Source organism: Equus przewalskii, chromosome 9 (genome assembly GCF_037783145.1).
Source record: "Equus przewalskii isolate Varuska chromosome 9, EquPr2, whole genome shotgun sequence".
NCBI lineage: Eukaryota > Metazoa > Chordata > Mammalia > Perissodactyla > Equidae > Equus > Equus przewalskii.
The window spans coordinates 64,813,877-64,836,274 of NC_091839.1; the positions used below are offsets into that span (position 1 = coordinate 64,813,877).

At 36.9% G+C, this 22,398-nt stretch overlaps 1 protein-coding gene across 2 annotated transcripts; it reads left to right on the forward strand.

Annotated features, from left to right (window-relative positions):
• The first annotated feature begins 3,738 nt into the window (after nt 1–3,738).
• LOC103544041 (amine sulfotransferase-like) lies at nt 3,739–22,192 on the forward strand. 2 transcript variants are annotated; one of them, XM_070559557.1, is made up of 7 exons: nt 3,739–3,855; nt 7,692–7,843; nt 9,639–9,847; nt 14,849–14,975; nt 15,829–15,923; nt 20,117–20,303; nt 21,735–22,192. In XM_070559557.1, the coding sequence occupies exons 2-7, from the start codon at nt 7,702–7,704 to the stop codon at nt 21,854–21,856; spliced, it is 882 nt and encodes a 293-aa protein (XP_070415658.1). In that variant the 5' UTR covers nt 3,739–3,855; nt 7,692–7,701; the 3' UTR covers nt 21,857–22,192. The 2 variants fall into 2 exon arrangements, with proteins under 2 accessions (XP_070415658.1, XP_070415659.1); XM_070559558.1 differs by lacking the exon at nt 3,739–3,855 and having other exon boundaries at nt 7,623–7,843.
• The last annotated feature ends 206 nt before the right edge of the window (nt 22,193–22,398 follow it).

The window sequence follows — 22,398 nt, forward strand, 5'->3', positions numbered from 1 at the left end:
AATCTATTAAATGTAATCTGAACTACTCAATCAAAATAGTTTCAGTGAGAAAGGAATCTGGGAGTTTGCTAGAATGGCCTAGGAAAATAACAGATAGACCAATATACCATCAGACTAAATAATCTCCACTTTGCATGAAAAAAGGATTCCATCAAAAACATGGCAGTCTCCCAGAGACAGTAGATTAAGGGGAGGCTAATGAGACCCTCCACCCGGGTCAGGGGAGCCTTTGGGTGGGTGAGTGGGCCTGAAGAACCCTGCCTACAGTGTGGCAACAGGCAAGTTCCCATCCACTCTACGCATGGTGGTGCCCACTCACACCACCGTGGCTGCTGGGATTCCCAGTCACAATGTGAAATGCTCGAAGTTCTCCGGCACTGACACACGTTAACCTTCAGAAGGGAACTTCACCAGCTGAAGCTAGCTGTAAATCGAAAAGATGGCCATGTGTCATGAGAATTTACTTAAGTTTACAAAGAAACAAAATCTCTACTACGATTCCTTACCAGGCCATTGCCTACACCACTCTGCAGTTTTTAATTGGAGCCTTTCTCCCTATTGCAGGCAGCATCCTGCAGTCTCCCTCAACAAAGTGGGAGCCAACCAGGCAGTTTGGGTTCTGATTGTTGGCATCATGGTGTTCTTGCCTGGGTTTTACCACCTGTTCATCACTCACAGAGCATACCAAAGCTGCCAGGGCTGCATGACCTTTCAGATTGTGATGACTAGCTCCCACCAGAGCCAGGAGAAGGGTAACAGACAGCGCTGAGCAGAGCTTTAAGGCATTTGGCAGAAGCTGTGAAAATCTATGCCTATGCCTTAAGGAATTCTGCAGCTTTCTAGATGCTCAGCGAAACTATGTTCAGATTTCGTAAATCTATCCCCAAATCGTCAAGGGTGTTTGCAATTAGTCTAATAGGAAACCAGGACTTGCTCTATTTTTCTTTTGCTGGCCCTGGCAAAATCCCTGACAAATTTATCCACATGGATATCTCTAGTGGAAGAATGACAATGTTAATTGTATGGGAAAGTGACAAACTATTCTATAGAAGAAAATTTTGCCACCACCATCCTATTTAAAGCTAAACATTTCTTTTAAGTAGGCTCCACTGATAATTTGATCTTGTGACAAACTGCAAATGCACTTAGTCTAATTTCATGTTACTAAGTAATTTACTTGGAAAATTTTTGACTATCTTGTCTCCCACACTTATCTCTAACTTTGTGTACAGGGATCTTGGTAAAATCAAATATCAATTTAAGAAAAATAAAAAGAGCACTACACTTGTGTTACATGGAGGCCCCTGGAGCTTTAGAGTAGAACAGAACTGGTTTTAAATCCCAAATGCAAACTTTCTAGCTGTATAACCTTGGACATATTACTGCGAGACAGAATTTGGAGCATAGTTCCCAATGTTTGGGGATTCAGTAGGAAAATAAAGTATTTAATATCAACAACGTGGGACATAGGTATTCCCAAAGGTGTCAATTCCTCACTGTAAAAAAGGGTTCTAGAGAAGACTGCACATAAAGTTAACTAAAACCAAAAGGAAATTGCTTCCATTCACTTCAAGCTAACATAGGAGAGAGGGCCACCCAAGAGAGTTAGACTGCTAATCTGTAAAATTTATAATCTATCTAAATCTGGACATTGAGTTGCCTTTTATTTGTATGTGCCTTCTGCTCTTGAGTCCTGTATAGGAAAAGGGCAGATCAAGGATTTGTGGGGCTGAAGCTTATGTAATTTGAAGGGGTCTCTTCAGAAAAAGAATACAAAATTAGGATTTTGAAATCAGTGCAGGGCATGGCAAAGGGACTATGCAAGGGTGGGGCCCTGAAGCTTAAACTCCACTAGCTTCATGGTCAATGTGGCTCTGATAGAGAAGGCGAAGAGAGGATCTAGAGAAAAGGACTGAGTGTGGGGATAGGTCTGCAGTTAAGGCTGTGGCTGCGTATTTAGGGTAATAATTGAGAAAGAATTCCTAATTTGTAAGGTAAAGGGTATCATCCTATAAAAAGAAATACTTTCTGAAGTGTTGTAGATAAGGGATGTAGGCTTAGATTTGTGAGAGATAAAGAAAAGAGTGCATTTTCTGGGCAAAGAATATTGGCAATGGATACAGGAGAAGAAAGATACTCTCGTGTATTATCCTTAGAATAAACAAGACATACCTAAGTTAAAAGAAGTATTATGTACACAGATATGAATGAATGGGAAAAAATGATAAATTTCTAAATATTCCTTTGTGATCTATCCAATTGTGCTAAACGAACAGGGATGACAGAAGCTGTAATCTGTTTGGGCTCTGATAGCATCATCACAGTCCTCGCACTTATAAGAAACCACTGACTATAAGAAAAGTTCACTGGAAAAGTAACCAGTAAAAGGTCGACCACAAATGTAATATGAAAAATGATTATCAAAGAGCAGCTCATGTAGGCAACAGGTGACTGAAGAATGAGTCGGCGTCTGAGGGAGATGCAAGGACAGGTCTGAGACAAATTTCACATATTACAGGATTTAGAAAAGATGGCCCGGATCTTCTGCGATGTCTGCTTCAAAACAAAATACAAGAGTGGAAGGGCATCACTTGGGATTGACAACCCTGGTCATTTTGGAAAATGAATTTAAATACTCAGTGAATTTAAAGGTGCTTGGAGAGGATGTGGAGAAAAGGGAACCATCATACAACGCTGGTGGGAATGCAAACTGATACAGCCACTACAGAAAACAGTATGGAGATTTCTCAAAAAATAAAAACAGAAATACTATGTGATGCAGCTATTTCACTATTGGGTATTTATCCAAAGAATAGGAAATTCATCAATTCAAAAAGATTTATGTGGCCCAATGTTCATTGCAGCATTAGTCACAATAGCCAAGACATGGAAGCAACCCAAGTGCCCATCAATGCGGGCATGGATAAAGAAGATGTAGAATATATATGTATACACAATGGAATACTACTCAGCCATAAAAGGACAAAATCATGCCATTTGCAACAACATGGATGGACCTTGAGGGTATTATGCTGGGCTAAATATGCCAGACAAAGACAAACACTACATGATTTCTCTCGTATATGTAAGGCAAACACACAGATACAGAGAACAGATTGGTGGTTACCAGAGGGGAAGGGGGTAGGGTGTAGGGCAAAAAGGGTAAAAAGGCATGTATGTATGGCGATGGACAAAAACTAGACTATTGGTGGTGAAAACCATGCAGTCTATACAGAAGCTGAAATACAGTAACATAAGCCTGAATTTTACACAATGTTATAAACCAATGTCATCTCAATGAAGTAATTAAAAAAAAACACAAGTGCAAGTGTATCATTGAGGCTGGACAACCCCGGGCATTTTAGAAAATGAATTTAAATGCTCAGTGAGTTTATAAGGCCCTTGGAAACTCTCACAGCCATAGCTAGTTGTACATAGGAAGGTGCAAATAAAGACATGAAGAAGGAATACCAGCCCCCTAAGACAGGTCTCAATGACTTTACTGATCATTCTTCATTCCCAAGCAACTTGTTGCTATAGCTTACAAGTACATCTTGTTGTTTGTTATATAGTTGCTAAAGTTAAGTAATTATGACTACTGGGTAAATGCAGTTCTCTTCACTTTCTCCATCAGTTTGACACCTTTGCTGTCTCTGGAGGGACCCTATGTCCTTTTCCTAATGTCAACAAATCTTACCCAATTTATTTACCCAAACTGAGCTGACTCCCTAGAACACTGCTCATTGGCAAAGACAAACTCCGTAGGGAGTATTTCTGTCTCAGCAACACATCAATCCTTGTCATCCTTAAAATCCCATCAGAAGTGGATTTTGCTTCATCAGTTGATCTGCAACAGTGAGTAGTTAAAGGGTAGACTTCAAGCCTCTTTCAAGTCTTACCCTCTCTTCAGCATACAAATGTACTTATTTTGTTCTCCTCAATTTCCTGTTTTTCCTCCTTTTCTTTTGGACTTCGTCACAAGAATAAGAGGGAGAAACAAGACATCTTTTTCTCTTTATACAATCACTGTCTTCTCTATTCATCAAGGAAATGAAGACAATATGTGACTAGCCAATGCTGAGATCTCACATGAATCCACCCCAAACCCCACTGTTTTTCCCTTATTTCTGTGGCGCAACAGCTCTTATCATTGTCTGTCTCCTGAGACTGTGCAGGACAAACTGAACATAACAAACAGCAAACGAGGAGCGATGTTCATAATGTTTGTGTGGGCTGCCTGATACTGGTTCGTCTGTTTTCAGCATCCTGAGTTTCTGGAATTGGTGTGTGTGTGTGTGTGTCTGTGTGTGTGTCTGTGTCTGTGTCTGTGGGTAGCATTGTGGGGTGTCAGGGGAGTGTGATAGTGAATCACACTTTCATCTTTGCTTTCATCTTTCACTTCAACTGTGTTTCCTACTTATGGACTTCTCCATTTCTACAGTGTAAATTCTCCCTTTAACACTCCAAAGGCTGAGTTCCCCGAGGTTTTTCCTGGAAAATTTGTGATGCCCATGTCAACATAGCTCTTCGTCTACCTGGATTGAAACCATTCTTTGTGGCTTATCAGCCAGTCTAGTCGTTTCTCAATTCCCTTTAGTTGAAGTTGTCTGGACTTTGACTTGACTGAGGAAACCTCTACTGGCTTAGTAGGGCCTTAACTGGATCTTTTAATTGAGAGTCAAGTAGCATCCCACAAGGCTTCTCTGGAAGTTGAGATAAAACATCCACTGGAACCAAGGGAGTGCTTTATCACTATTTTGGTTCACATTTTTTAGTGCGAAGGGAGGGGTTGATAATATGTAGATTTCCAAATAAGACTTCCCAGAAATTCTGATTCCATCAGTCTGGTAAGGGGCTAGAACATGAACATTTCCCCAGAAACCCTGATGATTCTAAGACAAATGATTTTCTCTCTCACTCAGCAAAACTCACCTTGGACTTTCCCCTATTGATCAGATGACTTAGACTGTTTGTAAGGGAATTGAATGTTTTTTTGACGTGCAAGTTACATAAAGCCATATTTGCAATTTTTTGAGAAGTTTATTTTCTTTGTGTGCACTTCAACTTTTTAAAGTATATAACTGAAATATACAGGCATACATTGAAGGTATTGAGGGACAAGTTCCAGACCACGGCAATAAAGGGAATATCACAATAAAGGGATCCCACAAACTTTTTGGCTTCCCAGTGCATACAAGAGTTATGTTTACACTGTACTGTACTCTATTAAGTGTGCAATAGCATTATGCCTAAAGAAGATTGTACGTACCATAATTAAAAAATACTTTATTGTTAAAAAAGTTTACCTATCATCTGAGCCTTCAACGAGTTGTAATCTTTTTGCTGGAGGAGGGTCTTGCCTGGATCATGCTGGCTGCTGACTGATCAGGGTGGTGCTTGCAGAAGGTTAGGGTGGCTCTGGAATTTCTTAAAATAAGACAACTATAAAGGTTGCTGCATTGATTGATTCCTCCTTTCACAAACGATTTCTTGTTTGTAGCATGAGATGCTGTTTGATAGCATTTCACCCACAGTAGAGCTTGTTTCCAAATTGGAGTCAATCCTCTCAAACCCCGCTGCTGCTTTTTCACCTATGTTTATGTAATATTCTAAATCTCGTGTTATCATTTCAACAATCTTTACAGCATCTTTACCCAGAATAGATTCCATCTCAAGAAACCACTTTCTCTGCACATCCATAAGAAACCACTCCTCGTGCATTAATCACGAGATTTCAGCAATTGGGTCACATCTTCAGGCTCCCCTTCTAGTTCCAATTGTCTTGCTGTTTCCACTACATCTGCAGCTACCTCCCCCCCTGAAGTCTTGAACCCCTCAAAGTCTCCACAAAGGTTGGAATCAACATCTTCCAAACTCCTGTTCATGGTGATATTTTGACCTCTTCCCATGAATGACGAATATTCTTAACAATTCTAGAATGGCGAATCCTTTCCAGAAGGTTTTATTTCAATTGACTTTGCCTAGATCCCTCAGAGGAATCACTACCTATGACAGCTATAATCTTAGGAAATATGTTTCTCAAACAATAAGACTCGAAAGTCAAAATTACTCCTTGATCCGTGGGCTGCAGAATGGATGTTGTGTTAGCAAGCGTGAAAATGACATTAATCTCATTGTAAATCTCCATCAGCACTTTTGGGTGACCAGGCGCATTGTCAATGAATGGTAATATTTTGAAAAGAATCTTTTATTCTGAGGAATGGATCTTAACAGTGGGCTTAAAATATTCAGTAAACCATGCTATAAATAGATATACTGTCATCCATGCTTTGTTGTTCCATTTATAGAGCACAGGCAGAGTAGGTTTAGCCTAATTCTTTAGGGCCCTAGGAATTTCAGAGTGGTAAATGAGCATTGGCTTCTACTTAAAGTCACCAGCTGCCTTCTCCCCTATCAAGTGAATCAGATTACCCTTTGAAGCTTTCAAGCCAGGCATTCAGTTCCCTTCTCTAGGAATGAAAGTTCTTGAAGGCATCTTCACCTTCTATTTCATCTACGCTGAAAATCTGTTGTTTGGTATAGCCGCTCTCATTAATTACCTTAGCAATACCTTTGAAGCACAGCAAAGTGAGGTGCAATACAACGAGATGTGCCCGTGTGGTGGTTGTAACTTAAGGTTATAGAACTTCTGGGATTCTCTCATTTATGTAACATTCAAGAATAGTTTTCTCAGGCAGAGCTAATAAAGAAATGCTCGGCTGGTCTGATTTTGGAATAGAAATGTCTTTAGACTATTTTTATTTTGACTTTCTTACTTAGATTTATTTCAGATTTCTGAAACAAACTTCTACTGGAATATGGAGGAATTGCTATGCGGTATCTTGCAGCTAAATGAGAGCAACATTTCCAAGGCAAAACCAATTGGTATCACTCACGCAGAGCATTTTCCACAATGCATTTGAAACAGTGTATCAGATCCCAAAGCCTCAGAAACTTCTTTCAAATTTAGCAGATTATTGAGGTTGGCCTGGTGGCAGAGAGGGTAAGATCGTGTGTTACGCTTCTGCAGCCCAAGGTTCGTGGGTTCTGGTCCTTTCTGTGGACCTAGCCACCACTTTCAAGCCATGCTGAGATGGCATCTCACATGCAAAATAGAGGAAGATTGCCAACCGATGTTAGCTCAGGGCCAATCTCTCTCACACACACAAAATAAGAAGTTAGCAGAGTATTCATGTTTCAGGAAAAAGAAGAAATAAAGAGCATATTCATCAAAGAATTTTCTATTTCTATAACAAAAAATAAAGTGTAAAGAATAAAAATATAAAATCCTAAGAAACCGTATGTTAAATGGATTAGAAGCATGGACTCTGTGGCCTAACTCCCTGGCATCAAATCTTGCCGGCTCTGCCAGCTGGGCCACCTTGAACACTTTGCAGAAACTCCTGTGCCTTAACTTCCCCAACTGTATGTTTAGAATCATGATAACACCTCCCTCATGGGGATTTAGAAAAACTGATTAAACTCCTAGTATCTTAGTTTTCTCATCTTTCAGACAGTGATAATAACAATACCTCTAGCAACGTTGGGTTGCTGTGAAGAGGATGGTAAATGAGTTGATACACATAGGACATTTAAATGCTGCTTTGCATACAGTGAACACTCAATAAGTGTTAGTCATTATTACAAAATACTAAGAACTTGAAAATCATTTTATCTGTTTTTGCTCATAGGTGAATAATTATGGACAACACAGATGCATATTTATTGAACTTTAAAGGCTATTATCTTATACGTTCTACTGCTAATACTGACCTACTGAAAAATCTAGAGGAATTTGAAGTTAGACATGATGATGTCTTCATAGTCACATATCCAAAATCTGGTAAGTTTGAGGAGTGGGCCACCTGTTCTCATCTTCACTCTGGCTTGGTAATACATGTGTACAGAGGTGCCCTTTTCTACACGTTGACAGTAGCCCAGTCTATCTTTAGACGATTATTTAGAATCAGAAAAAAGCTTAAATAAATCTCAGATCTCTATGATGTAAGCTTATTTGAGCTCCATATATTGTCATTTCTGATGACACATATGAAGAAATCAAATACTGAGCCAAGGGTGATACTTGGTAATTGCTGACCTGTTGGCTTGGTCTGACACTGGAAGAAAATATATTTAAAAATCCAGCAGGATCCTTCCTAGTAGCATTTCACTGTCAGAACTAACTCCTAATATGCTCTTCAATTGTTCTAAATGCTTTGTATTTCTCTAAGATAATGAAATTGTTTTGGACTAAAGTAAATTGCCCTCAAATCAAACATTGTAAAATTAATCATTTTTTATATTGTGGTCTCTGGAACATAAGGTGATTGGTGGCCGTTGATATGATGTTGTATGGGGTGGTTAATGTTGCTCAAAGACACACTAGAGTCAGCATAGAACAAGTTATTCCTGACTTTCATGAAAATGCTCCAGTCCCTCCCTTTTTCCATTTACTTTGGAATTCATGACCTTGTGCACTTTCCCCAAATTAGCAGCACATTACCTTATCCCTGGTGTCTTCCTCTCTGCTCCACATATGACTGATATTAGGGTGTTTTCCTCTCTTAGATGTGGATGAAATCTCAGTTTTCCTAGTTTTAGTCCAGCACTGCAGTCATAAAAGAGTCTTTCCTTTACCTTTAGTCCAGCCCAAGTATTTGGGACACCACACACCAGTCCTCAGTCCAGCCTGCTGGCTCCTTGATCATCTTGGAAAGAAGATTAGTGAGTCTCCCCAGGATTCACCATACATTGTACCAAATCTATCATGTAGATAAATCAGTTAGGTAGTGACATTTGTAAGATTTTTGGCATCTCACATCCTCTTAGAACTTGGTGATATCTTCATGAACATAGATACAAAAATCCTAAACTGAATATAAGCAAAGCAAATACAACAATGCAAAAAATACTGTATGACCAAGTTGGGTTTAATTCAAGAGTCAAAATTACTTTAAAAATTTGTTAATGTAGTTCACCCACATGAGGAGAGTATGGGACAGAGCCGGAATTATCACCGCAATAGATGCAGAACAAGCATTCAATAAAATTCAGCATCCATTCATAATGGAAACTATAAGCAAACTAGGGAGAAAAGGAAACTTCTTTAACCCGATAAACAGAATCTACCAAACACTACCACAAACATCATATGCAATAGTGAAACATTTAAAATAGTGCATTTAAAGTCAGGAACAGGACAAGAATGCTTGCTAACACCACTTTTTATAGGGGAAGACATATGCTACACAAGTAGAAAAAAAAGATGTGAAAAGAGCCTTGACGTTTAGTTGTCTACTTCCAAGAGATCAAGCACTAAGAAAGGAGACTAGGGAAGGAGAAACAGAGGTAGCGCAGAAAATCACAGAAAGGGACCTGGCACGAAGTAGAGGAAACAGAAGGAGGAAGGATTAGTCTGAATCACTCCTATCGTGGACTCAGAACAAGCACAGCTGCTCAGAGTGACAAAGGAACTGAGCCCTTGATTTATCTTTACTCATCTTAATGTAAAATACGAACAAACACAAAAACTCGAACAAATTCATGTGTGTACTGAGAGTGGTTAAATACAAAGCGTTACTACTGAGAGTTATTAAAAATTTATTCTGAGTTGAAAAGAAAATTATTTATTTTTACAGGTACCGTCTGGGCTCAGCAGATATTAAGCTTGATTTATTTTGAGGGACATCGTAACAGAACTGAAACGGTGGAAACACTTGATAGAGTCCCCTTCCTTGAACATGGTGTACCCAAAATGAAGCATCAGAAGAGACCATCGCCTCGTCTCTTCGCGTCCCACCTCCCATATTATTTAGCACCAAAAGGTCTCAAGAACAAAAAGGCTAAAGTATGTCACAGAAGTAGCTTATGGACCTTTTGCACAAACAGAAGTACTTTCTTCCAATTTTGTTCTCCAGCACCACTCATTCACATTCTTTTAAATATGATTATGACAATTTTTATGATTTTGTTTTACACATTAAAAATATAAGTATATATATTATACACATATTTATAAGTATATAAGTATTATAAGTATATACATAGCTTGTGTCAAGACACACTTTTTCTGCAGTGCAATTATATAACATACAGCCAAACTGGTTTTATGTCAGCGCATGAAATTCTATTCTTTTTAATGGTTAATAAATAGCATTTTATATGGCTACACAATATTGAATGTGTATTGATGGACAGGTAGGTTGCAGCAAATGCATATATCACGTTGAAGTAAGCATTCTTACAGATCTTTACACTTTTGTGATCTAGTGAAATAAGTGGAGTTTTCAGGTTAAAGTGTCCAAATATTTTCAGTGTCAGTAGGTATGATCTACTTCCCTTCTGTAATCTATCAACTTACTCCTCATCAAACATCAAATAAACATGCTTTTTCCCTCACACGCTCACCAGTGATTGGAAAGATCAATCTTTGCTAATGTGCTAAGTAAAAGCAATCTAATTCTTGAGTAATTTGGAGTTCTTTTGGTTTTATTGCGTTTGATCATGTTTTTATGGTCTTCCAGCCTTGAAATATTCTTTATATTCTTTGCTATTTTTCTTTAGCTTGCCTTTTATTTACTGTTTTGCAGAAGCATTTACATGGGGCAAATATTTTCCTAGTTAATAGATTACCTTTGAGAATTGTTGAATCCTTTGATCTTATGCAAGCCATCTATCAATCTTTCCTTCATAACTTATGGCTCTTGAGTCTTGCTAAGAACACACTTCTGCACCACAAAGATTATGTAAATACTTTCCAGGGATTTTTTTCTAATAATGTTTTTGTTTGGCACATTTAATTGTAATTACATTTGTTATTGCATGTGATTCAAAATATGACTATTGTGTGGCATTTGCCAAGGGCATTAGCCAATTGACCCAATGCGATTTGTGTAAGCATTTACTCTTTCCCTAAAGTTTTGAAGTCGACATTTTTGACAAAGTTTCCATAGTCCCTACCTCTGATTTCTGCATTCTTTATTCCAAAATTTGCTAGCTCTGTTTAATACGTGGCAGTTCTTCACCGTTTTAAATATTGTAACTGATAAGGCAAACTTTATTTTTTCATGTTAATTCCTCCAATGATTTTTAGATGCTAGTTGGAATTGATTAAATATTAGATTAATTCTGAAACAATCATTAACTCTGCAATATTCCAACATCTACCCAGCATCGCTCTATTGCTCTTTATTTGTTAGGTCTACTTTCACGTCCCCAAAATGTGTTATGTGGTTCTTCGTATGTTCTTTACACAATTTTTCCTGAATTTCCAGTTTTTGTTATTTCTTTAGCTGGTAAATACTAGACATTGTTTTCACTACTGACTTTCCTATTAGTTATTGCCATTATAAAGAAAAAGGCTTTGGTTTTGTACTCTCTTTTGTCCCTTAATCTCTTTGATTAGATTTGTTAATTTTCCCTTTATTCTCTGGAATATATTTCATCTTAAATTATAGTAAATTTTATTTTCCTTTACTTTCTAATATTTACACTTTTTTCTATTTCAATAGTTAAAATCTGCAAAAAGAGATAGAATGATAGAGGTGATAAGGAATCTTCTTCTTTTGTCCTTCATTCTCTAGGATTTTGAGTATCTTTCCTTGTTTGTGTTTTGTTTTGTTTCACAATTGATTTTTGAGGCATGAAATACTGAAAAATTTGTTTTTGCTATTCTTGTTTACTTGTAGTTTTACTTTTATCTTTTTTTCTTCATTCAGAAAAGTTCTCATCATATAAAATGTCTTTTTTGGGGGCAACTCTGAAGACGCCATAGTTTTTCCTCCTTTATTCCATAGTAAAATTAAATCCACTAATAATTTAATGATGTCCTGTTTCTGGAACAAATCTACTTGCTACGACTGTAATCCTTGTTTCACATAGTGCGGGAGAGTTTTGTTAACATTACTCTGGAATTTAATCTGTCATTATTTTAAAAACTAGACTTCAATTTGCAATGATTGCTCTGACTTTCTTTGATTTTAGTATCACTGTGATTCTAGTCTATAAAATACATTTTGAAGCCTTTTGTATTTTTGCTAAGTTAAATAGTTTGAAAAAATACAAAATAACCGAATCTTTTGAAGATTTGATTAAAGTCCATTATAAATGTATCTGATCGTGTCAGCTTCATGGTTCTACAACATTTTCATTTTTCTCATCAGTTTATTTAATTAGTTTCCTTTCTCTAAACAAATATTATAATACTTTTCAAAGTAAATCATCCCCATTTCATCAATATTTCAAAACATGGAAAATAATTACACCGTATAGTCTCATGACCTGGTGAGTTTTCTCTAATTTTGTGATTACATCTCTTTCATTCATTTGTAATAAAGAGATATTTCATATTTTTTCCTAATTAGATTGTTTTGGATATCAGCAGTTTTCTATGATATTGTATTAGGTTTTTTCCACCAAAGAACTAGTTTGTTTTTGAAACATAACTTTATGTAATTCATTGATCTCTGCTTTTATTTTAATTCATTATTTCTTCATATTTTGTTCGCATTTCTTTTTCTGACCTCTTTAATTAAATGACTAGAATTATTGATGTCCAATATTTACTTTTTAAAGTGATGACTGTCCTTTTTAATCTAGTTATATTCTAGTTTAGCCATATCTTTTAGTGTAGCTAAAATTACGGTTTCAGCATAAAGTGGGATAACTGCTTTGTTTAAATCTACAGAATTAAGATCTACGTTAATATCTATATAATATATTAATTGTAGATCTATTATTTCAGTTTTAGTTTTCTTTTTTTTTTTCTTTTCTTTTGAGGAAGATTAGCCCTGAGCTAACTACTGCCAAACCGCCTCTTTTTGCTGAGGAAGACTGGCCCTGAGCTAACATCCATGCCCAGCTTCCTCTACTTTATACGTGGGATGCCTACCACAGCATGGCTTTTGCCAAGGGGTGCCATGTCCTCACCCGGGATCCAAACCGTCGAACCCACCGCCGAGAAGCAGAACGTGCGAACTTAACCCCTGCGCCACTGCGCCGGCCCGCAGTTTTAGTTTTCTAATTGGTCCAAGTCATTCTGAAGATTTTTTTCCCCAAGTGTGTTTATATACTTTTTCTAACTTGGTCCTCGATGATTATTAGTAATTATTGCACTATTCTTGGGGAATGGTATTATAAGAGTTCTAATTTATGAAATTCATTGAGAAGTTTTATGGTCAGCTACGTGATCAATATTCAATAGTTATTCATATTCAATATTCAATAGTAGCTCCAAGCATACATGAGAAAATGTTGGATATTCCATATATGGAGCATTAACACACATATGTAAAATTTTTTGTCAAATAGTTTTGTAAATTATTTCTGGTAATCCTTTTATACTTATGTTTAAAGAAATTGTGTGTAAATCTCCCACCACGATTTTCCCTGAATCAAAAACTTTGAAGACTTATTAGAATTTGTGCCACTTATTATTTTTATTACATTATTCAGTATACAAAGATCCCTGTTACGTTGGTCATTGCAAACAAATTATATGTTGTTCTCTTAAATCACTTGGCTTTACATTTTACTGCACTTTATATTGTAACTTATTTTCTTTTTCCCTGGGGTTTTGCCATATGCCCTTGTTTATTCTGGTTTTTCAATATTGTTTTCCACTGGTGTATAATTTTACATGTTGTGTAAGTAATTCTATCAGATCTATCCTTTTCTTTCACTGAAAAGTTAGGTTATTCAATTTTTGTTATCTAGGATATATTGTCACGAAGCAGCTTATATAGTGAGAAAGTAGTGACTGTTAATTCTTCACAGCAACTGGTTACAATATTAGAATTTTCTAAATGACAGAGATTTGGTCAGTGGTTCCTTCAGATCAATCTTGAGAAACAGGTTAAGTTTTGCTTGTTAGTTTCAGAGTGATAAGCAAAAAATGACCCAGGTCGAGTTCGCTTTGCAAACTGAGCTAAATTAAGCTTTGCTTATATGACTAAACTGGTCTTGTCTGCTCAGGGAATTTTCAAGTCTGGTCTCTGGTTTTACTTTTAACATTTTAAGTCCTTTTTTTCCCGTTTAGGAAATCTTTCCCTTCTCCAAGACCAGATATATATTGTTTACTTTTTAGATGTCAAAGTGTTGCATTCATATTTAAAACCTAATCCATTTGTAAATGATTTCTGTTTATGGTGTGAGGAAAGTCCACTTTGTTTTCTTTTTCCTGTATGGATAATTATTTGCTTCAACATCATCTGTTGCATAATTTTCCCCTTAATTTTGTGCTGAGAAATATTCACCCTAAGCTAACATGTGTTGGCAATCTTCCTCTCTTTTTCTTTTCCTCCCCGAAGAGCAAGGCATAGTTGCATATTCTAGTTGTAGGTCCTTCTAATTATTTTACGTGACCCACCCTCAGAGCATGGCTACAGAGAGACTACTGGTGTGGTTCCATGCACAGGAACCAAATCCAGGCCACCAAAGAGGAGTGTGCCAAACTTTAACCACAAGCCGTCAGGGCTGGCCCAGTCTTTCCTTGTTTTCCCTGCTCTCCAATTCTACCTTGGCTGTATATCTGATATCACTTAATGCTCAGGGAGGGTACGTTGAAACACCTTCTATGCAAGGTAATTTGCAATATTCATCAGCATTACAAATAAATAATTTCAGCTTTAGAAGTTATTCCTATAATCTTGCATATGTGAAACGTCATGGGAATAAAGTTATCTTTGCAACAGCATTTGTAATAGCAAAACGTTGTGAACAACCTAAATTTCCGTGAGTAAACTGGATGATATAAATTATTATGCATTTATATAGTGAAATATTATTCAGATGTTAAAAATAACTTTAAAGATAACCAATAACTGATAGGAATTTACTATCTCCTTTGCAGATTCTTTACATCTACAGAAACCCCAAGGATGTTTTGATCTCATATTTTCATTTTTCAAATATGATGGTTATGTTAGAAGCTCCGGAGAATATAGAAGATTTCATGAAAAAGTTTTTAGATGGAAAAGGTAACTGAATTTATTCACCGAAAAACATGTTTATGAGGCAATGTTGCTATTTAGCCAAATTCTCTAGCTTAGGGAACATAATTTAGAGAGTTACAGAGGGTAATGATAGAAGGTAGAAGGGACATAACTGGTTACTATCGTTTCTCAACTGAATCTGCTACCTAATGGCTTTTCCGGCCTCACTGGGACCACTGTGGGAATTGTCCAGGTTGCAGAGGCATATTGTTTATGAAAAATTTTGACCCAAGCCTAGGAGAACCAGAAATATTCTAGCAGTTCAAAAGAGCTCGATCCATGTGTTCCAGAAGAGCTACTGCTGAGGGTGGGTGTAGGATCTGTGCTCTGTCATGGCCTGTGGTGGCCCTTATGGCAGCTGTGGAATTTTCACTCCAACACTAAAGAGGAAAGATTGATGCAGGAGGACTGTGGACTGACAAATTAGGGTTCTCACTCACTTAGCAGATTACATTCAGGTCTTGTCTTGTTGCAGATAGCTAAAATTGCTATGCAGAGACTTTAAAACAGACAGCAGGAGGAGAAATAAAGACGTATGTTTTTAGGTGGAGGAAGAAGGAAAAGGAAGGGGCTTACCTTAAGGAAACCTTCAAAATTAGTTCTTTGGGCTTCCTTTTCTTTGCATTGCTGCTTTCCTGAATACATGGGAAAGGCAAGTTTCTGCTAAAATCATGTACTCGTTTCCCAAAACGCCATTTTACAAAGGTAGCATAGAAGTCCAGGGGTGGGAGCTTTATTTTTCTTTCTGAGGACTCCAGAGCAGAAAAGAAACACAGTTTACTTTGCTCCTCAATGAGTGCAACATCTTCACCTCATTAGTTCTTAAATTTTCCCACAGTGTCAGGAAGCCTTTGGTTTGATCACATCAGAGGCTGGTATGAGCACAGACATGAGTTCAACATTCTGTTCATGATGTATGAGGAGATGAAGAAGGTAAGAGGAGAAGATTATTTTTTAAAATACTATTTCTTTAAAACTCTTTCTTATTTTTGTTTCAGTGAACCACTTTCCCCTCGTTATCTTCATATCTAACTACTTCTCAGGCTTCTTCGTAGGTTTCTAGTATCCTGCCCATCCCTTAGTTGCTGGTCTTCCTCAGGGTTCTCTTCTCACCGTAGACAGGCACCTTTTGTGATTCCTTTCCATGTAACCATCTGTAGCAATGAAGGAAAACTCAAATGTCCAGAGCAGCCATAGCTTGAAAAAGAGAAAGGGCACTATGGAGCCCTGGGTAAGAAGTGACTAAGATATGGGTAATTAAACAGAGGTGAATGTGTGCCCTGTGATGCAAGTTCTTCCTGTTATTTTAAGAGAATCTTGAAAAGTAGCTTTCACATGAAATCATGGAACGTTTACCCATTGGCATCCATTCAAAGCTGTCATAAAACATTGCATTAATGAAATGAGACACATTTGACATTTACTATTTTGTGATCTCTGATTGATATGTTGATTCACTAATATGTAATACATTATCTCATATCTTCAAAAATTATTGAATGCTTACCATGTGACAGGCACTAAATTATGAGAAAAAGAGGATGGAACCTTTTATTCATTGAGCTTATAAGCCAAAAAGAAAGACAGGTATTCCCCAAGCAGGTATCCATAATTCAAAAGTGTGATAAGTGTTGGTAAGAAAAACTGCAGGTATGAGATCAGTATATGGAATAAGGGGATCTGGTATAGTCAAAGGTGATAGGCAATGTTTTCAGGAAAGTAACAGGACAAGGGCAAGCTAATGAATATGAGTTAACAACAGAAAGAGAGGTAAAGGAGAATTCTAAGCAGGGAAAGTGAATTTGCTAATTCCCTGAAGCAGTAAAGCACATGACACCTTTGAAGAAGGGAAGAAAGAAGTTAAAGAGCAAGTGGAAGTAATAAAAGATTAAGATAGAGGTTTCTAGGAGCCAGACTTTGCAAATACTGTAGAGAATGTTGATGTCAGTGATTTCTTTTATCCCTTATAAAAGAATAGCAGTGTGATAGAATTAATAATTTTTAAAATATCATCCCATTAGTGGATTGAAAAATGATAATAGCGAATATAGGCTAACTTGTTAAAGACTGGTGTGCTAATCCACTGAAAATCAATGGTGCCTTGGATTCAATGATATCATTGAAATTGGAGAGAATGCAGAGTTTAAGGCATATTCAGGAGGTAAAGAGGAGAGGGACTATTGATTGGAAAAATGAGGAAGAGTGAGGCGTCAAGGATGCTTGCTATATTTCTGGCTCATATGTCTCTGTATATAGTGGTGTCATCACGATGGTACTTAGGCAACACTGAAGCAGGACAAGGTTACAGAGAGACGATCATGAGGTTGGATTTGACCTTAGAGTTCAAGGTGACTTAGTAGTATCCAAAAGAAGGTATTTGGAAACACAAGTCTAAAGCTCAAAGAAGAAATCTGGCAAAAAATATCAATGATATTAATTTTGGCCGTCATCATTGTATAGAACATGACTGAAACTATGAAAGTGGATTAAATTGGGGGTGGGAAGAGAGGAGATAATGGGTGAGGCAAGAAGGCAGGGAGCGAGAAGGAGGGAGAGAGTGAGAAGAAAATAGGAACTAGAATCAATTACTGAGAGACCTTAAGGTATAAAGTTTGAGTTAGAGAGGAACGAGCCCACCAAGGAAACAGCAAGGAGAAATCAGAGATGTAGAAAGGAAACAAGGAGTGTGCCGTGACCTTGAAGCCAAGCAGATGTGTCAGGAATGATCTTCATGATCCTTTTCAGATATTTAAGGCTGCTGAGAAGTCCAGTAAAAAAGAGAGAGTTAAATGTCCATTACATCCAGAGACGTGAAGTGTCGTATGAGGTCCAGTAAACCAGAGTGGAATGGGTTGGGGAATAAATTGGTGAATCCTGAATATATATCAGCAGCCCAGACACGTATAGAATGTAACTGTCTTTTATATACCTACTTTTGTATCTAATATTTGGGCTTCAAACTAATCATGTCCAAAATAGAGCTTATTACCTCCCAACAAAAGCTGCTCCTCCTCCCATGAATTGCACTGTGACTCAAGTGACCTAAATCAGAAAGCAGGCTTCCTACTTCACACCTCCTTCACCTTGCATCTTCATTTCTTTAATCAATTACTGAGTTACATGTATTCTTTTTGAAACTTTTGTGGGAGACACAACTTATCTCCCTCCTTTTGCCTCTTCCCTAGTCAGGTCACCACCATCTTTTGCTTACTTTCTATGGCAGCCTTCCTAATTGGTCCACCTACCTGAAATCTCACCTCACTTTTGTTTATTCTCCATTCTTCAACCAGTTATCATCTCAAAATGCAAATCTGATTCCTTCCCTATTTTCAAATTTGAGTTCCTCCGTAAGAATGTACTCACCAAAAAAAGCGTTCATAAACAAAAGAACGTACAGAAAATTTGGACAAAGAGACCAACCCCAGAGTAAACTATGCAAAATCTCTTGAATATTTCTCTGTTCTGCCATCAATATACTATCACCAGGTATCACCTTTCTCTTACCTTCCGCCAAGTAGCCCCTTGTTTATGTATTTTTGATGTCGATTTTTTCACAGCCCTTCAATTTTTTGTTGTTGTTACCATATAATAGAAAGAGAATCTTCCTTCCAATTCCCCCGTCAGTGAAGATAGATCTTAGTCTGGGGTTTGCCCCTTGGGCGAGTGGTTAAGTTCGCGCGCTCTGCTGCAGGCGGCCCAGTGTTTTGTTGGTTCGAATCCTGGGCGTGGACATGGCACTGTTCATCAAACCACGCTGAGGCAGCGTCCCACATGCCACAACTAGAAGGACCCACAACGAAGAACATACAACTATGTACCAGAGGGGCTTTGGGGAGAAAAAGGAAAAAATAAAATCTTAAAAAAAAATTTAAAAAAAAAAGATAGATCTTAGTCAACTCAAGTTTTTCTCTTAAAGCACTTATAGAAAAAGATCGCAATTTTCTCAAACAATGCAGTGGAATTGCTCTCTTTATTTCCTTTTTGGAATGTTCATTGTTACTGTATAGAAGTGCAACTGATTTTTGTGTTGTTTGGGTCCTGCAACTTTGCTGAATTTGTTTATTAGTTCTAACAGTATTTCTGTGGAACTTTTAGAGTTTTCTCTTTATAAAATCATGTTGCCTACAAACAGAGATAATTTTATTTCTTCCTTTCCAATCTGGATGTCTTTCTTTCTTTTTCTTTCTCAATTACTCTGGCTAGGTCTCCCAGTACTCTATTGAGTACAAGTGGCAAGAAGTGGCATCCTTGCCTTGCTGCTGATCTTAGCAGAACGCCTTTCAGTCTCTCACTATTGACTACGAAAAGTTCTTGGATATTGTCAAATGTTTTTCAGCATCAATTGAGATGATTGTGCATTTTTCCCCTTCATTCTGTAAATGTGGTGTAGCACATTGATGAATTTTCATATGTTGAAACTTCTTTGCTTTCCAGCAGTAAATCCCACTTAAAAATGGCATACAATCCTTTCAGTATGTTGTTGAATCTGTTTTGCTAGTAATTTGTTGAGGATTTTTGCATCTTATCTTTCATAAGTGATGTTCTTCTTTAGTTTTCTTTTCTTGCAGTGTCTTTATCTAGCTTTGGTATCAGGATAAATCTGGCCTTATGAAATGTGTTTGCAAGTATGTTCTCCTCTCCAATTTTTTGGAAAAGTGTGAGGATGGTTGCTGCTAGTTCTTTTTCAAATGTGTGGTGAAGTCACCGGCATAGCCCTCTAGACCAGCGCTATTCTTTCTTGGGCCCATTGTAACTAACTACTTGCTTTATTCTTTCACTCATGAAATTAAAAATTCTTAACAGGCACAGATAGCATACTATTGTTCTCTTAAACGTCTTCAGCACTTTGCACAGTTTCTGAAAAATACAACGTATTCTAAAAGCATTGGTTGAAAGAATGAAGGTGAGCTATTGTTATAAAATCAAGCAATAGGAAGCTCTAACAAAGCTGAAAACCAAAGCACGCTTTTTCATAGAAGGATAAATGAAGTTATATATCTTTGTCAAACTTTAGACTTAAAATAAGGCCAGGTATCTTTAGTTTTCCAAAATGTGATAAAGATGTTCAATGGTAACTATATGGTCCTTTTAAACTGAATACTTTCTCATACTCACAATTCCTTCAGGATCTCAGAAGTTCTGTGCTTAAAATCAGCAGTTTTCTTGAGAGAGAACTGAATGAAGAGGATGTGGAAGCTGTTGTTAAACAGGCAACATTTGAGAACATGAAGTTTGATCCACAAGCAAATTATGAGCAAATTCTAAAACATGACTTGGGGAGAAGAACAGACGAGGGAAGTTTCTTGCGCAAAGGTGATAAGCAGTGGTTTACAGAAGCAAAACTGTTGAGAGTTCCCTTGAGTCCTTGGCCCCCATGCTAATTAAGGAGTGCTGCCAACATGTCTCTCCAAGTACTGCCATATGGGCCCTTGAAGGAATCAAATATCCTAATTGAAAGTGACCATGAAAAGTGTCCCAGCAAACCCAACAATTCTTTACTACAGAGCCTGACACGTAAACCAGACCAATAAACATTAGATTCTTTCCTTCTAGTCCATGTTACCTAATCTTTAAAATTTGTTCGCAAGTACCGCATGAAGGCCGTGGATCTATGCGACCAGGAGAGTTCCAATTCTTGTTTTCCTTTATTTCTCTTGAACGTTCTAGAAGGAAACAACATAAATTTTATTGTGAGGAACTGAGGTTGTATTACTGTTATTATTTCATGTGGCAGATTTCTTCCTTGTAAAAAGTAGATTGATACTTCATTAACCCAACCTGCTATGAATTTATTTGACAATGTGCAATAAATTTTTATGGTATTCCTAAAACATGCTAGGAGTAGATAAGATTGAATGTTTTTCCTGATATTGCTTAAGTTCAAAATTTTTTAATTTAATCTTTTTAATGTATACCATTCTAAAGGTAATTTGTACTTCTCTATTTCATATTTTCTTCTCAAATTTATTCATAAATGTATTATGATGATGGACATTGATTAAATCTAAATGTGTAAAGATTTTTTGAAATTGATATCTTTAAAAATTATTTTTTCCCTTTGTTATTTACCTTCACTTCTCATTCCTCAGCTAGATCAGATATAAAGCAATTCTCATGCCCATAATAGCTTGCTAACTGTTCCAAATGACAATAATCATGCTTTCATAAGACAGTCTGATAGCTGAAGATGTCAAATTATTAATCTTCATTAAAAAATTGGCTTAATGATGGTTTCAAACTTTTATCAAGTGAAACTACAGCAGTAGCAGCTCTAGGCACCTTTTGTGACCTTCACTTCATTACTGGGAAATCTAGGGTCTCCATTTTTTCCATTTGAAAAATGAAGAAATACTTACCTTGTAAGGTTGTGTTAAGATGTATGTTACATGGAAGAAGTAATTTGCCAAGTATAGTGCCTGGAATTTAGTAAAATATATTTAATTTTCTGATCTTTTCATATATTTTGTTTTGGTTTTCCTTCCAAAGAAAAGTTGTAATTTAGTGGTTGGTGGAAGTCTACCAGATAAGGAAGTGGACCGTAAGGCTACTTTCAGTGTTACTGTGTTCCCTGAAGTTTGTTTCTTAGCTCCTCCCGTTATAAGGAGGAGTGGGGAATCGAACCCCACGGAGAACTATCCGACATTAGCTTGATTTGGAGAAGAGATTAAAGAGGGCTGCAGGAAACTTTTGCCCTGATGGTGCTACTTCCTCACCCAGATGCTGTTCATGTGCTTATCTCACTAGGTACCGTTGGAGACTGGAAACATCACCTGACTGTGGAGCAAAATGAGAGATTTGATAGAATATTCCAAAGCAAGATGAAAGACTTTCCCTTGAAGTTCATCTGGGATCTAAATGAGGAATAGAATTAGTGCAAAATAAACATAGAGAAAATTCACTAACTAGAGAGCATATTTTAATATGCATATTAACTTGTGCTTCTCATCTGTGTTAATTATAAAACTTTATTAATTTAAAAAAATGAGAACACTAGACTTACAATGGTTGCCATGAGTTGGATGAATACTTTGAAATTTTAAAAGTTAAAATGATTTGGGAGAGAGTCTGAACTGGTTGCCTGTATGATAGAGGGAAAAAACAGAGAGCATGCAACATGAATGGTAAACATCTTAAAAGACTTTTCTGTAGTGTGTATTTTTTCTTTCTCTACAATTAAATTTAGGATCAATCGAACATAAAAATCCCTTTATTCTTGTAACTAAACTTTAATGCTTTAGTTCAAATCAATGTACAGAAATCAGACGTAAACACTTGCTTCTGTTTAATAATTTACCAGACGGCAAAGTTTGCACTAAAGATCAAGGATCACAAATAGATTAACCATCTAATGGTTAAATCATTAATTATTTAGATGAAGAAATATAGCTGTGTCCACAACATATCATTC

Excerpts from the sequence above, each read along its gene's own strand:
- LOC103544041 (XM_070559557.1), top strand. The coding sequence starts at position 7,702 with ATGGACAACACAGATGCATATTTATTGAACTTTAAAGGCTATTATCTT. Across the intron at positions 9,848-14,848 it reads TCAAGAACAAAAAGGCTAAA|ATTCTTTACATCTACAGAAA; the intron begins GTATGTCACAGA and ends TCTCCTTTGCAG. Across the intron at positions 20,304-21,734 it reads GGGAAGTTTCTTGCGCAAAG|GTACCGTTGGAGACTGGAAA; the intron begins GTGATAAGCAGT and ends TTATCTCACTAG.